General features: G+C 40.0%; 2 protein-coding genes across 3 annotated transcripts in view; one reads left to right on the top strand and one right to left on the bottom strand.

Moving 5' to 3' along the window:
• grm3 (glutamate receptor, metabotropic 3) overlaps positions 1–5,294 on the top strand; it is a 53,365-nt gene extending 48,071 nt beyond the window's left edge. For both annotated transcript variants that reach the window (XM_024281063.2, XM_024281064.2), the window contains exons 13-14: positions 2,603–2,780; positions 4,346–5,294. In XM_024281063.2, coding sequence (XP_024136831.1) covers positions 2,603–2,780; positions 4,346–4,422 — 255 coding nt within the window. In that variant the 3' untranslated portion in view covers positions 4,423–5,294. The remainder of the gene's footprint in view (positions 1–2,602; positions 2,781–4,345) is intronic.
• Positions 5,295–9,549: 4,255 nt separating this feature from the next.
• The window catches only part of si:ch211-233h19.2 (uncharacterized protein LOC565175 homolog), a 14,276-nt gene continuing 10,618 nt past the window's right edge, over positions 9,550–13,207 (bottom strand). The window contains exons 14-22 of the mRNA XM_024281062.2: positions 12,548–12,811; positions 12,290–12,463; positions 12,019–12,205; positions 11,773–11,869; positions 11,575–11,676; positions 10,961–11,087; positions 10,634–10,812; positions 10,268–10,439; positions 9,550–10,181 (exon numbers count right to left, since the gene is read on the bottom strand). Of these exons, the coding sequence (XP_024136830.1) occupies positions 10,113–10,181; positions 10,268–10,439; positions 10,634–10,812; positions 10,961–11,087; positions 11,575–11,676; positions 11,773–11,869; positions 12,019–12,205; positions 12,290–12,463; positions 12,548–12,811 (1,371 nt within the window). The 3' untranslated portion in view covers positions 9,550–10,112. The remainder of the gene's footprint in view (positions 10,182–10,267; positions 10,440–10,633; positions 10,813–10,960; positions 11,088–11,574; positions 11,677–11,772; positions 11,870–12,018; positions 12,206–12,289; positions 12,464–12,547; positions 12,812–13,207) is intronic.

The following is a 13,207-nucleotide window of genomic DNA, read 5'->3' as shown; positions in this document are numbered from 1 at the left end:
GGAAACATGTAAGAATAAAAGTGAGATTCGAAGCGAAATAAAGAGAAAACGAAGCTGCATTTGACAGATTTGAGCACCAAATAGAGGTTGAGCCTTCCTATAAATTGCTCCAAGGTCTGTTCACCTTCAACTGGTGTGGGGAAGCGGCTCACCATCTTTGGGGCTTCCACTGAAAAGGCTTTAACACCTTTAGTAATGAGCCAGGACCCTGGAACTGCCAGGAGCATTAGGTCTGTAGATCTCAGTGGAAGAGCTGAGCACAGAGCAAATTTAAATCACTGCTTTATATGGAGCCAGTTGTTAAGTACTCATCCCAAAGAGCCAGTAAAAAAGTGTGTTACTTTAAAAATGTTGATTCCAATAAAAGTTTCAACATAAATAAATGCAAAGTAAAAACTCATTAAAGGTTCATGTCTGTATTTACCAACTTCCTTGTCTTTGGAAAGTATAATAAGGCACTATTAAATGTTTTTTCTTTAAATTGCTATTTTTAATTAATTGTAAATTTTGAAACTGACTGTTTGATTGCAGAGAAATATGTGTTCATTTTAGCTCTTAGGATTTTCCATGCATATCAGTTGCACTCACCGTCTGTGAAGTCAAATTGTTGCAAGCTCTGCAAGATGAAGCCTTGCATATTCATGCTAAAAATTTCAAATACCCCAGAAAAAAGAAAAAAAAAAAGACATGGTCCCGATGGTGCCATATGTTTCCCCAGTACTTTAATGCAGACTGTATACAAAGGAGCATGCTTCTGAATCCATGGTACTTTCATGCATGTCACCAGTGCCATGAAAACTAATGCACTCCCATATCAAAGAGGCTGGCTTTTGCACCTCCTGCTCACTGCAGCCTTGATGGTCTTTTTTTTCTTCTCCACGTCGAGTCCGTGATCGGTTTCTCTAAAAGCAAGGTGGAAACATGGACTCATCTAGATGAAAAACATGTGCCCACTTTATTACTCACCATCACAGATAATCTTGTTCTTAGAAAGCAGGGTTTCTGCCCAGAACTGAAATACGGCTTTGGTGTGATACAACTTGAACATTTCATATTTTAGATGCAACAACTGACTGATTTTGGACTTAATGTACAGACGTTTCCCCCAAACTCCCCCATGAGTTCCCAGGAATGTTCTGTTACTGGGTGATGATTGTGCAGAATGAATAATGTAAAGACTACTTCTCAAGATATGTGAAACCATATATTTCCAGTTCCACTTTGAAAGCCAAGGAAGCAGAGTTTCCACATTGCATCATTGTTCAGCTGTCCATGATTTTAGTCACTAAAACCCTGAAAATACAAAGACCCACAATGCTATGTTGGATTTTTATTTTTTCATTCTGATTTGAATGTTTTTATCATGTTCTTGAAGCATTTTTCTTATGATGGAAGACACATATAAAGAAAATGAAGCTCAAAATTGCATTTCTGAGCAATATTTTTTTCAAATTTTCAAAAGCTTCATGATTGGCAGGTGATGGTTTTTTATACAAAATGAAGGCTTTTTTATACTATGTTACACTAAGGTCTTTTAAATACTTCTATATCATGTTGTTAGGCAAAGCTTCAAGTACCTAATTGGTACTTATCCACTAAAAAACAAAGCCGTAAATGGCTGACCTGGCCACTCAAGACGTAGGTTTAGTGAAGACAACCATTAAAGAATTATTGAAGAGCATTAAAGATTATTAAAGAAGGCCTTGGGTGGGGGGGGGTCTTTCTGTCCTTTCATACATTGACCTGAAGCCATAGAAGGCCTGCCTACACTATTCATTTCTGGACTCCATTTTATAGTTTTTTGTCTATCATGTTGGAGACCCAGTGTACAAGTCTGATCACACTTTATATTAAAAGAACTAAATTCAAATTAAATCTTTTTGGTCACTTTTTTCCTCATCGACGAACACGTAGAGGCTTGTGGGCCACAAGGTCCCTGCTCTACTCCATTCTGATACATCCACTTACAGATAAATAGATCCATGAAAGTCTTTGTTTTCCTCATCTGAGCTGGTGTCTGGCTCAAAACTGTATGGCTGGATCCCTCAGATATTGGTCACCATATTAGTTGCATCTCTTACTAGTTGTAAGCTAGTGGGAGAGTGCGGAAAAAAAAAGTAATGATGGGCTAAATTTGTGACAACAATCCAGCCCACAACTCAGAAATGGATTCAGAAATGGATTTCAAATCAACTACTCAACACTGTTATTTTTCTTTATTTTGGCTAAAAATGGCAAAATAATTATTACAAGACCACTGGAAACACTTTTTAAATTGCTAAAAGATGATCAATGTAATGTTAATTAAGCTATCACTTTTGTAAATGTCCCTACTGCTATCCGTAGGGCTGGTTTACGGCTGTCATAATTAACAATAAAGAACGTTCTCAACATGACGCTGCCGCCTCATCAGTGGTTCTGCTAAACCTTAGCTGTCATCCAACAATATAAATACATTACATGGTGTCAGAAGTGGGATTTTAAAATGGTCTGTTACATTGAGAGGCATTTTGATATAAAAAAAAAATGAAGATTGGAAATGTTTTGGGAAGAAGCTAATAAAGCAAAAGCTAACAACATCTGATCTGTTATTTCCCTGCAGGTTCAGACCACCACCATGTGCATCTCAGTCAGCCTGAGTGGCTTTGTGGTGCTCGGCTGTATGTTTGCTCCCAAGGTCCACATCATTATGTTTCAGCCCCAGAAGAATGTGACCAGCCACAGGCTCAACCTCAACCGCTTTAGCGTCAGCGGAGCTGCTGCCACATACGCCTCTCATGGTAGGCTTCATGCAATCATCTGTTTGAAACTTAAGTTATCAAGATAATCTCAAGTGAATTCGAAGACATTTTTGGAGCATTTGGGTTTTGTAGAAGTCATGCTTTCTTTGCTTTTACCTTTGAGCATTCTGACTTCTTTTTTCAATAGTGAAATGTCACTTTTGTTACTTGTTCCCACTCAACAAACAGCAGAATTCTTTCACTCCTGTTGATTTTAGTCAGAGATCAATAGTTTTTGGCATTTTTTTCCCCAAATACTGAACCTCTTTTTCTACATTTGCTGAAGCTTTATTCCTTTCTATTGCTAAGAAAGATCTTCCTACTCATACTTAAAAAAAAAAAAATCATCTTGGAGATGAGATTGGACGAAACTCTTTGTACCTGGTGAATTTCTTTCTGCACCGGTTCAGATATTCCACCGACAATCAGTTGCCGCACGTCTGTTCCAGTTTATGCTTGCGTTGGGGATTTTGCTTCCACACAACAGACATTCAGCTCTTAATCTCTCATGTTATGCCTTTATGTTGCCTTTTTGATAGCCACCCACCCATATTGTAATCCCCATTTCATTCAGTAGAGTGTTGGTGGGTGGAGCCTATACAGCTGCTACTGCATGAAATACGCCACAGGTTCTTTTATGAAATGGGGGATAAAATTTAGACATTTTTTAAATTAGGGCAGATAATTGAATTCGAGCCAAAGTTTTAATTCAGTTATTAGCGGAACAAATTATGTTTGAAAATTTGTTGAAAGCCAAATTGTTGGTGATTTGACTAAAACTGAGCTCCAACTACTTTAAGCTTCAATAATGCTGATTAACTGATAAAATTTAAGTCTTGTATGCATATGTTGCCATATGTGGCAATCTTGGTGAAAACCTGAAAGTGAGAAATCTGTTAAAGTCCCACTCCAATTACCTTTTGATTTATTCTAAAAGCCTCCAAATTGATATTTTATTATGAATATACAGTTTAAGGCGAAAATTTAAAAAAAATAAATAAATGAAAAAAAAAGTCGTTTTCTAGGATATAGTTTCTGAAGAGCGGCAGGAGTTCAATAGAAACTTGCCTCTGAGTTGTGGGCGGGACTGCTGGTGTAGAGTAAACCTGCCCTCATTTCCCATCATCCCCCTGTTTACACTTTCTCCCACTAGCTTACAGCCCCAACCTAGCATTAGACGAGGAAAACAAAGATGTTGATGGATCAATTTATGTACTAAGGCAACAGCATTTTTCATCTAATTCACAACAATTTGAATTAAGAAATACTAAGAAATGCTATTTTTTTAATCTTAATTTTCTTTATGCAAGTCCTCCATAATAAGAAAATTGCTAGAAAAAATTTTAAAAACGCCAAAAACATGATTGGAGTGGGACCTTACAGCAGCTTCAAGAACCGATTGGTTTCATTTGGATCAAGAATATGATTAAATTCTTGGAGTTAAACCCTTTTAATTTCCACCAGGATGACTGCAGTGTTGATGTTTCCTTGCATGTGCTTGGTTAAACGTCTCAGTGCTGATCTTTCTAACTCATTTTCCTCTCCTCCCAACCCCCCACATCCAGCTTCTGTCAGCGCTCACTTCGTCCCAGCTGTGTGCAACGGGAGAGAAATCGTGGACTCCACCACTTCATCTCTGTGACCACATCCAGTCTGCTTTAAATCTGCCCCCCTCCTGCGCGACTGTTAGCCCGGTGACGAACATTACCCCGTCCAGCTCCATACTTACACCCCAAAAACACACACAAACATATGAAGACATGCACACCCACCCTTCTGATGGACTGTAACTCTGTCGTTTCACAAATGTAGAAAGTGTGTAACTATAATTAAATTATTTTCTAGGGATGTACATACATGGAATCGACATTGTTGTACGTAGAGAAACAAAAGAACAAAAAAAGTTTTTAGGAGGAATTTTTTGGAGCCTTTGTTTTTGATAGCTTTGTTATGACGCTGTGTAAATAGACATTGCGCTTAACCATGGTAGGAGGGCGGCGTCTCTCAGTCTGGATGCATATTTGTGGCTCGGCTTGCCTCACCTGCAATACTCACCGACTTTTTATTCTCATGCCTTTTTTTAGCTTTCATTGTAATAACGATTCTGTACGTATTTCCAATGTTTATCTGTACATTTGTACATAATATTACCGATGGTTCAAACAGCACAATGTTGAAGTTCTTGTAACCCTAAACTGAATGTGGACATAAAGTGGACAGGAAAAAAAAAAAAAAAAAGATAGAAAGATGATTTGATCTCACTCATCCTTTTACATCTTTATAGATGCACATTGCATCCAGGATTTGTATACTGACCTACTGTGGCTGTTTTAGCTGGAAACCATGTTTTGCTTTTGATACAAAATGTTCATTTTATTGATGCTATAATGGAATCCCTTTATCTGAATGGCCATTGTTTGTGTTGAGCAAAGCAGTCCCACTCTTCAAGTGCTGCTTCTCTGAAAGACTGCCGTGATGTGTCCCCAATAATTATTAATAGCTGGAATGAGAAAATACAGTTTAGCAAACTTTATATTTTTTCACCCTCAATAGAGTCAACAACAGTTCTGTCAACAACGACGTCTTACCCAGTAATTATGAACCCTCAGCCCACATGTAACACTAATGGAAGGAGACGGCCTGCTTTGCTGAACATGTATTGAATTGTTCCATCTGAAGGAAAGTACCGTATTTTCTGGATTATAAAGTTGCACCGGAGTATAAAACGAAAAATGAAGAAAACCACATATAAGTTGCTCTGGAGTATAAGTCGCACTTTTATATTTGCCATTACAAAAAAAAAAAAAAAAAAAGATTAATAATAATGCTTTGATGTAAATGAGAAAAATATCCAAATTTAAGAGGAAAACAATCAGAATCTCCTCCATGTTTGTTTTTGATGAAACTTTTTCTTCTGGTGCTGTCAGAACAAAATACAGCACCCTCTAGTGGTTGTTAGCAGAAACAACCTGTTGCAATGAGCCTATTTATGTTTAAAAAAGAACACAAATAACTCGCTCTTGAGTATAAGTCGCACATCTGGCTAATCTATGAAAAAAAACAGCGATTTATACTCCAGAAAATACGGTAGTAGCTTACATTTCGGGCCCCCCTTAAATGCAGTATGTGTTGATGTTTCCAATATGGCCATGTGCCTTAATGTAGATGTTTTACTTTAGCTGCCCGAGTCTCCTCTGTTTAAAGCACAGGCTTCAGGTCAGAAGTATGCCAGTTGGTTTGACGACGTATTTAGCCTCTCGGCATCAATTGTTTCCCCTGAAGTGACGGAACAGAGACGGAGACGTCCCTAACTTGACTCCTCCCACCGCCTCCTTTTCTCCAGCAACAACAGGGGATGTTTCTGAACACACCCATCCGACCGCTTTTACTTTTGTACACCTCGGACGGAAGCGCAAGGGAGAAAGAGACGAGGAGCGTTAGGACAGGAGTTGTCTACTTACTGGAGTGTGCAGTTTACATGCCTGTGTTAAATGTGTTGACGTTGCGAGGCACAGTGGAGCAGCTGGCTTTTTGCAGCCCCAGAGAGGCTCATGAGGGGGATGCAAAGCACACGATGTCAGCTGCTGGCAGATCCCTGCTAACAAAAGGAAGCAGTGTGGTTATTGATAGCAAAAAAAAAAAAAAATGTCTCTGAAATAAGAAATAAACAATGAAGTGAGGCATTATAAAGTTGTCTGAATTAGAGAACTAATTTAGTACATTTTTAAAAGTTTTGTGTTGACTTTAGGAGTTTGTTACTAAAATTATCAGAAATGTTTACATGTAAGATGTAAAATAAAGTCTGACTGTTACAGCTAATGTTTTCAAAAAAACAAAACAACAAAAAAAAAATTGGAATCCCTTTTTTGTACTAGAAGCATCCGTCTGCTCTGTCCGTGATAAAAATCAATGAGGTCAGAGCTGTCGTCTCTTGACAGGTCAACCTCGGTGCACATGCCCAGCCTGTGATCACTGCTGAATGATAGATTGGAGGAATTTCAGAAGATGTGTCAAGATGAGCCGACCTACATTTGGGGCCGCTAGGTGCAGGGGAGCAGCAGGAGAGATGTGGCGTAGCGGAGGGATGCTGCCGCTGGATTATGTAAAGCGCTCCCACAGCTCTGAAGTCGCAGCGCTTCTGTGGAAGCTCAAAGCATCTCAGAGATTCACAGCCTTTGTTAGAAGAGGGCTTAGCCATTCAGTCAGTGGTCCTGCTCCCACAAGATACACCCTGCATGGCAGGTTGCTATGGACAACCCCCATCACCACATCCGCTGCTGGAATGACTATTTGTCTGTGTGAAGAGGAGGAAGTAGGGTTAGAGGAGGGTTGAGGAGCAGTCAAGAAAAGTTGAGCAGAAAAAAGAGTTTTTCTGTGCTGATTTAAATTGGCAGTGACTGATGAGATTTGGCTCCGCGAGCCCTGTACTTGCGGATTTTAATGGCCACATAAACAGAGCACTTAACCCCGATTCTCTGCTAATTTAGTCCAGAGACAAGTCTCGGACAACAGTCTCACACTTTTCCTCTGACCCTCTCTCACACGATCCGTCTCACCTCGTCAACCTTTCCCTCGCCGCCTTTGTGCGCCTCATCTCCACGCTGTGTGTGAAACGGTCTCAGCCAAGACCACCTAAGCCAGAGCAACAGACTGGCAGCTTTGAGCCGAGGCACTTGGATGCGGGTGACCACTTCTGCACATGTCACCGGGGCTGCCCCGAGGAGGTTGGAGAGAGGATAAAAGGATGTCAGACAAAGGATCTGGAGACTGAATGAGGCATTTAAATTGGAATTCAGATATAAAGAAATTGCATCACTCCAAAACTCATTAAATTTCTGAATTTATCATCTCATCTGGCCAAAAAAAAAAAAAAAGCGCTAAATGGAAACTTCTTTAATTGGCTTTACTTGTGAATATCCTTTTCAAGCAGGCATTCGCGGTGGGCGTCTTCCTCTATTCAGGCTCTGCCAACTGCCATGTGCTCTACAAAGATTTCTGTGCTGTAGCCTCTTCTGTGTGACAGAATGTGTTCTTGGCCTTTGGGCTTTCGAAATGACTCTGGATCTCTGAAGGCGATATGAAGCTGAGGTCGGTTCTGATCTCTGGGACTGACCAGTCACCAAGCAATAGTCCTGTGTTTATGATATGTGCAATAATGAGGCTGTGATGACATTCTAATAAAGAAAATGAAGCAAAGAGGCGCTCTGGTTTGCTCATCCTTTTGTCTCTTCATGTGTTCGGGGTCCAAAAAACTCTGTTCGGATCTGACTGATGAACAGAAGTTTCGCAAGGCCATCACTTTCACAAAACACAGACTCTATTCATAGTGTGTGTTGGCAAAAGCTGAAAGATGGCTTTACACTCTCTTTCTCATCTGTTCCCTAAGTAATGGCACTCTAATTAAACCATCTACTGAAGTGCTTTCAGAACAATGCAGCATCACAACTGAGTCTATCAAAGGAAGAAGGACTAACTACCTATATCATTATCTACATCAATACTACAACTAGGAAGTAAAAGTAGGACAGAAGAGTTAATCAAACACTAAGTTTGGATTTTATATTTCACATTCTTCTGCACTCTTTCACTGTGGACAAAAATTGATCTGTGTTTTGTTGATTTTTAATTGCTTTTTTTGAAAGCAAGTAATTATGTTGCATTCTGATTTTTCTGTTTGATCTTGATAACATAACCATCTGCAGTTTGGATCCTCAGGATCTTTCTCAGTACGTTGACTGCCCTCTGCTGGACGCTTTGGTTCATTGCAGCCGTGAATCTCAGCACATATGTAACAGACTTCATTTCACATGCCTCTATTCATACTTTGAGCTTGGTTACATTCATATATGTGTTTTGCTTTTAGAATATCTGTTCTCTTCTGCCCCCTACTGGACAACATGGTTCAAGTTTAGTCTAAGTTTTATCAAAATGTTATAACAAAAAGACAACTCCAGTTTCTGCAATCTTTGAGGTTCAATGTATTAACATTTTAAAGACTTTTTCAAATTAATAAACCAATAAATGTTATAAATAAAAAATGTAAAGACTTTAAATTCATATTCTTTACAAATAGATTAGAAAAACATTAAAAGTGGAAGAAGCATTAAATGATTTTCATCTTCTTATGAAGATGCTTACAGAGTGGTCTGTATGCTACATAAAGGGCAGAACTCAGTTTGGACAGCCAATATAATAATATAAAACATCAACTTTGACAGAAACTCTTGAGTTACTCAAGAGAAAAGGCAAATTTAATTGAATTTACATAAAACTAGAAGAATATGGTCAAAGTTAAAACCTTATTATACATTAAAACATGGTTCCATGTGACAGATGTGCTTAAAACCTACAAATTAATCAAATTCATTTGAGTCTGATAGTATTTATTAAGATTTTTATATAGATTTTGTGTGTAAATTTTATCTCCAAAAACAATCCTTTTTCTCTTATTCTACATTTTAATTTAAAACGGCCTTCTGTGCAAAGGTCAAAGGTTACGTTCACAAATATCTGTCAACACTTGTTTTGATTTACAAACTTAATAGTGACTAAATGAAGCAATAGTTTTTTTTTATCTCTCTATTAATCTGACATCTGCAGTTGCCATGGCAACAACCTGTGGAGGTTGCATCAATGCTTGGGCATTAAAACTTTAGGAGAAATAATGAAATAATTTAAGAGAATTCTTACAATAACAAATATGAGATCTAAATTTGGATTTTAATTTATTTTCCTATACTTGATAATTGAACCACTCTCCATCCAAACATACATAAATACATCATTTATTTGACAGATACAGTCAAAACCACCACCTCAACCTCATGTCATTTTCAACTTCACAATCTTTCAAGAACTTTAAGGAAAATGAAAAAGAAAAAAAGTATTGTTTTGCCATAAACAAAGTAGGAAATGACTTTAACTTTGATAGAAATACATTGATGACACTCCATGACGGTCAAAGATACAACACACATCAAACAGAACCAAATAAATAGATGTGAATTCAAGAACTCAAACAGGTCCTTGTCTAACCCTGAGCTCTACACCAGCTCCCTGACATAGGAGGAGTAAATCCCAAAATGATCAGTGACGCACACACTTGCTCCAAAGGACTATGGCTCTGTCGTACCAAGCTGTAAGGCCACCGTGTTTGTGTGACTTCTCTGAACCTGGCTTCAAGTGCACCGTGGGCCTTTGATTGTGTGTTTGCACACACTGGTGGTCTTCCAGGTTACCAAAGCTCATAAACAGGGATGGTTAAAGGGGTTGGGAGAAAGCGTCTGGAGGGTTCCAAATCCTCATTCCCCTCCTGGCGACCCTTTTCGTTTTCTAGCTCCAAACCAGAGCTCTGGATTGAGACGAGTTCAGCTGAACGTTTTCATAGTGGTCTCCGTTTCTCTGAAAAGCACAAGCAGACATGTTTACTTTCACAGCTTTCACAGCTGAGAGGCTTTTCCTCAGCGTGCCTTTGTGGTCACTCTCACCTTGGAGGCTATGGCTTTGAGTTTGCCGAGAATAGAGGGTTTAGTGTACACAACCTCATCCTCCATGTCTCCCTCGTTCTCTCCTTCCATCACTGCACAGCTGTCGGCCCCTGGCATTTCACACTCCTTATTGTTAGCCGACGTAACCAAACGAATGTACTTGTATTCCAACCTTGCACAGACCAAAAAAAAGATAATTAATAACAGGAATAATGTGTACACGGAAGTTTTAATCCCACAAGACAGAACAGGACGGCGAGGGAATTGGTGAAAAGAAAAGGTAAAGCTGAAAGACTGCATTTAAGAGAGGAGAACAATTGTGCCAGAGGGCAAAATGTGATAGGATTTCAAAAAAAAAAAAAAAACCTTTTGTTCTTCCTCCAAAAGTAGCAGGTCAGCGAGACGAGCAGCACTGCTGTGAAGGTTCCCATCACAGCACCGAGCCGAACCCACAGCTCCATACTCTCACAGGGCAAGGTTTTCTTTTCAGGCAAGGTCACCCCTCCCATGCACAGCTTTGGCTCAGCCCACACGTACAGAATGTCCTGAGAGTGAATGTGACAGAGCAAAAAAGGATATCATCGAGAGCATTTTTAAATGACAGGAGGAGTGAAAAAAAGTTAATTTTCAAAAAAACATGCACTTTTTTTAGAGATTTTCCAGCACTAACTGCATTTGTTTGTTCAAACACACCTGATTTCCTCCTTTGCAGACGCCTTCTATCTGATGGTAGTCTCTCTCGGTGCAGATGGGACAGGCCCCGGAGCTCTCCCACAAAAAATAGAAAGTGCAGCCATCACAGGTTCCTGCTGGACACTGACTGCAACGACAAAAGCAGACCTTCTACATCCATCTATCTAAAACAAGGACAGGCAGCTCCAGGCCTCAAGGACCGATGTCCTGCATGGTTTCCAACCAGCCTGCTACTGAAGCTCCTTAGTGGCTAAACACACCTGATCCAGGTAATCAGCAGCAGATACAGCAGGGTTTCTGGATTTGGACACCCGGACCAAGAACAGGGATAGGCAACTCGAGGGCCGCATTCATGCACTGGAGATACCCAGTGATGCCCAGCCCTATTGTTGGTACACTTTTTAAAGTCTTCAGAGAAACCAATTAACCTATGAAGCATCTAAAATATAAGACGAATGAGAAAAATTTCAGAAAAATCAGGCAGCAGCTAATAGTGAAGATTCTGCCGATGCCTTCCAATCACACGGTGGCAGTTTTATATGTGACCAGCCCTCAAAAAAACCTAATTTTAGTGTATAGTCCACACACGACCCAACGTAAAAGAGGAGGGATACCTGGGAACTGAGAGCTGCCCTTTAATGGACATCTCCGGATTGCAGCGAAGTGTCACCACTGTGCTCCTTCCCGACTCGCAAGACGAGGTCGGAGCCAAAGACCTCAAAAAAAAAAAATAAAAAGAGCAGAATAAAGTGAAGACCTTTACCACTGATGTCCATTTCTTTCAAAAACCACATCTAAGGCTACAGAAATACCTGTAGTAGAAATTCACATCTGGGACTTTCTTAGAGACCAGGGAATACTGGTTGGGTTTGGCGCTTATTCCCTCAAAATGATCCTCCACCGTGGCTCCTTAAACACAAATGAACCCATAAGTATGTGCACATTTATTCATAGAGTTGTAATAATCGTTATTCTTTTTTCCCATCACTTTGAAAATCTTAAGCAGAGCAGAAATCCGTATTTAAATTCAGCGCTGTCTGCACCTTCTGCTCACTCACCGAGGAACGTGTCAGCCAGGTTAATGGACTGTGACGAGAGCGCCGTGTTAAAGCCTCGGCCGGTAGCTGGGATTATCGTCGACTGACAGATAAAGGTCTTGACAGCGCTGGGCCCTTCACCCTTTTCTCTCTGGGAGTCTGATACCGATAAGTCTGTAACGTTGTCTGTGCATGTTGCTAACTGATCCTGATGGAGGGGGAATGAAAAAAACAGTACTTGAGTTCTGCTCGAGCACAAAAGCGACATCCTTTTTACATTTCTTTGGCTGACCTGTCCTCCACACAAACTGATGTTGAAAAGATGGAAATATTTGGTTCCTTTAGAGGTAAAGCTGGGGCCGTTCATCAGCGATCCAGAGGAACCGAGGAGGCTGAAGTTGTACGTCAGAGTCAGGTTGCCGTCCGTGTGAGTGAAGTGACAGTCACTGTAGCACAGCCTGTGGTCCTAGAAAGCCACAAATGAAAAAATAAAAAAGCCTTGAAGAAACGTGTCAACCCGAATGAGCGTTCTGTGCTGCGTCACACAAACCTTGTCGCTCCTGCTGGCCGGCCCGCAGGCTTTACAGTCTTCATGGCCCTGTGAGGTGTGAGAGAGCAGGTAGGTGTTGTTGGGACACTCCTTACACTGGCTGGTGTCCATGTCGATGTAATGTCCAGGTGGGCACGGCACACATGCTGAGCTGGTGGACTGGGCGCTGAGGGCGCAAACGCGGCAGCCGGAGGACACGCCGTCCACCGCATTGTTCACTGTGACGGAGTAGATCCGGGCCACGTCGTTCATGAAGAGGCGAGTCTGGATGAGTAAAACACAAAGAAAAACACAACTAGCATCGCATTTCAAGCAAACTCATTTAAATTTACGCGACTGCGGGCTTCCCCTTACTCAAGATTCAAATTGTCCTCTGCAGGAAATGTCTAATGTTTCAAAAATGAAGTGGTTTATTGGGCTAGCATTGACTCAGCATCAAACTGTTTCCGTTTTTGTTGAAAAAAAATTCTAAATAAATTCACTTTCAGTTCATAAAAAATATTTATTACATTTTAACGTATTTTATGTATTCTATTTTATTACATTTTTATTTTATTTTACTCATTTTTATTTATTTTATTTATTTTAATTTTTTTTTTTTGTTAATTTGAATTATTTGGTTTGATTTGAATCATAAATAATAGTAAACGACTTTCAAGT

Source organism: Oryzias melastigma, linkage group LG6, assembly GCF_002922805.2.
Source record: "Oryzias melastigma strain HK-1 linkage group LG6, ASM292280v2, whole genome shotgun sequence".
NCBI lineage: Eukaryota > Metazoa > Chordata > Actinopteri > Beloniformes > Adrianichthyidae > Oryzias > Oryzias melastigma.
Note: the sequence above shows the minus strand (reverse complement) of the source record. Positions and strands in the feature narration are given on the sequence as shown.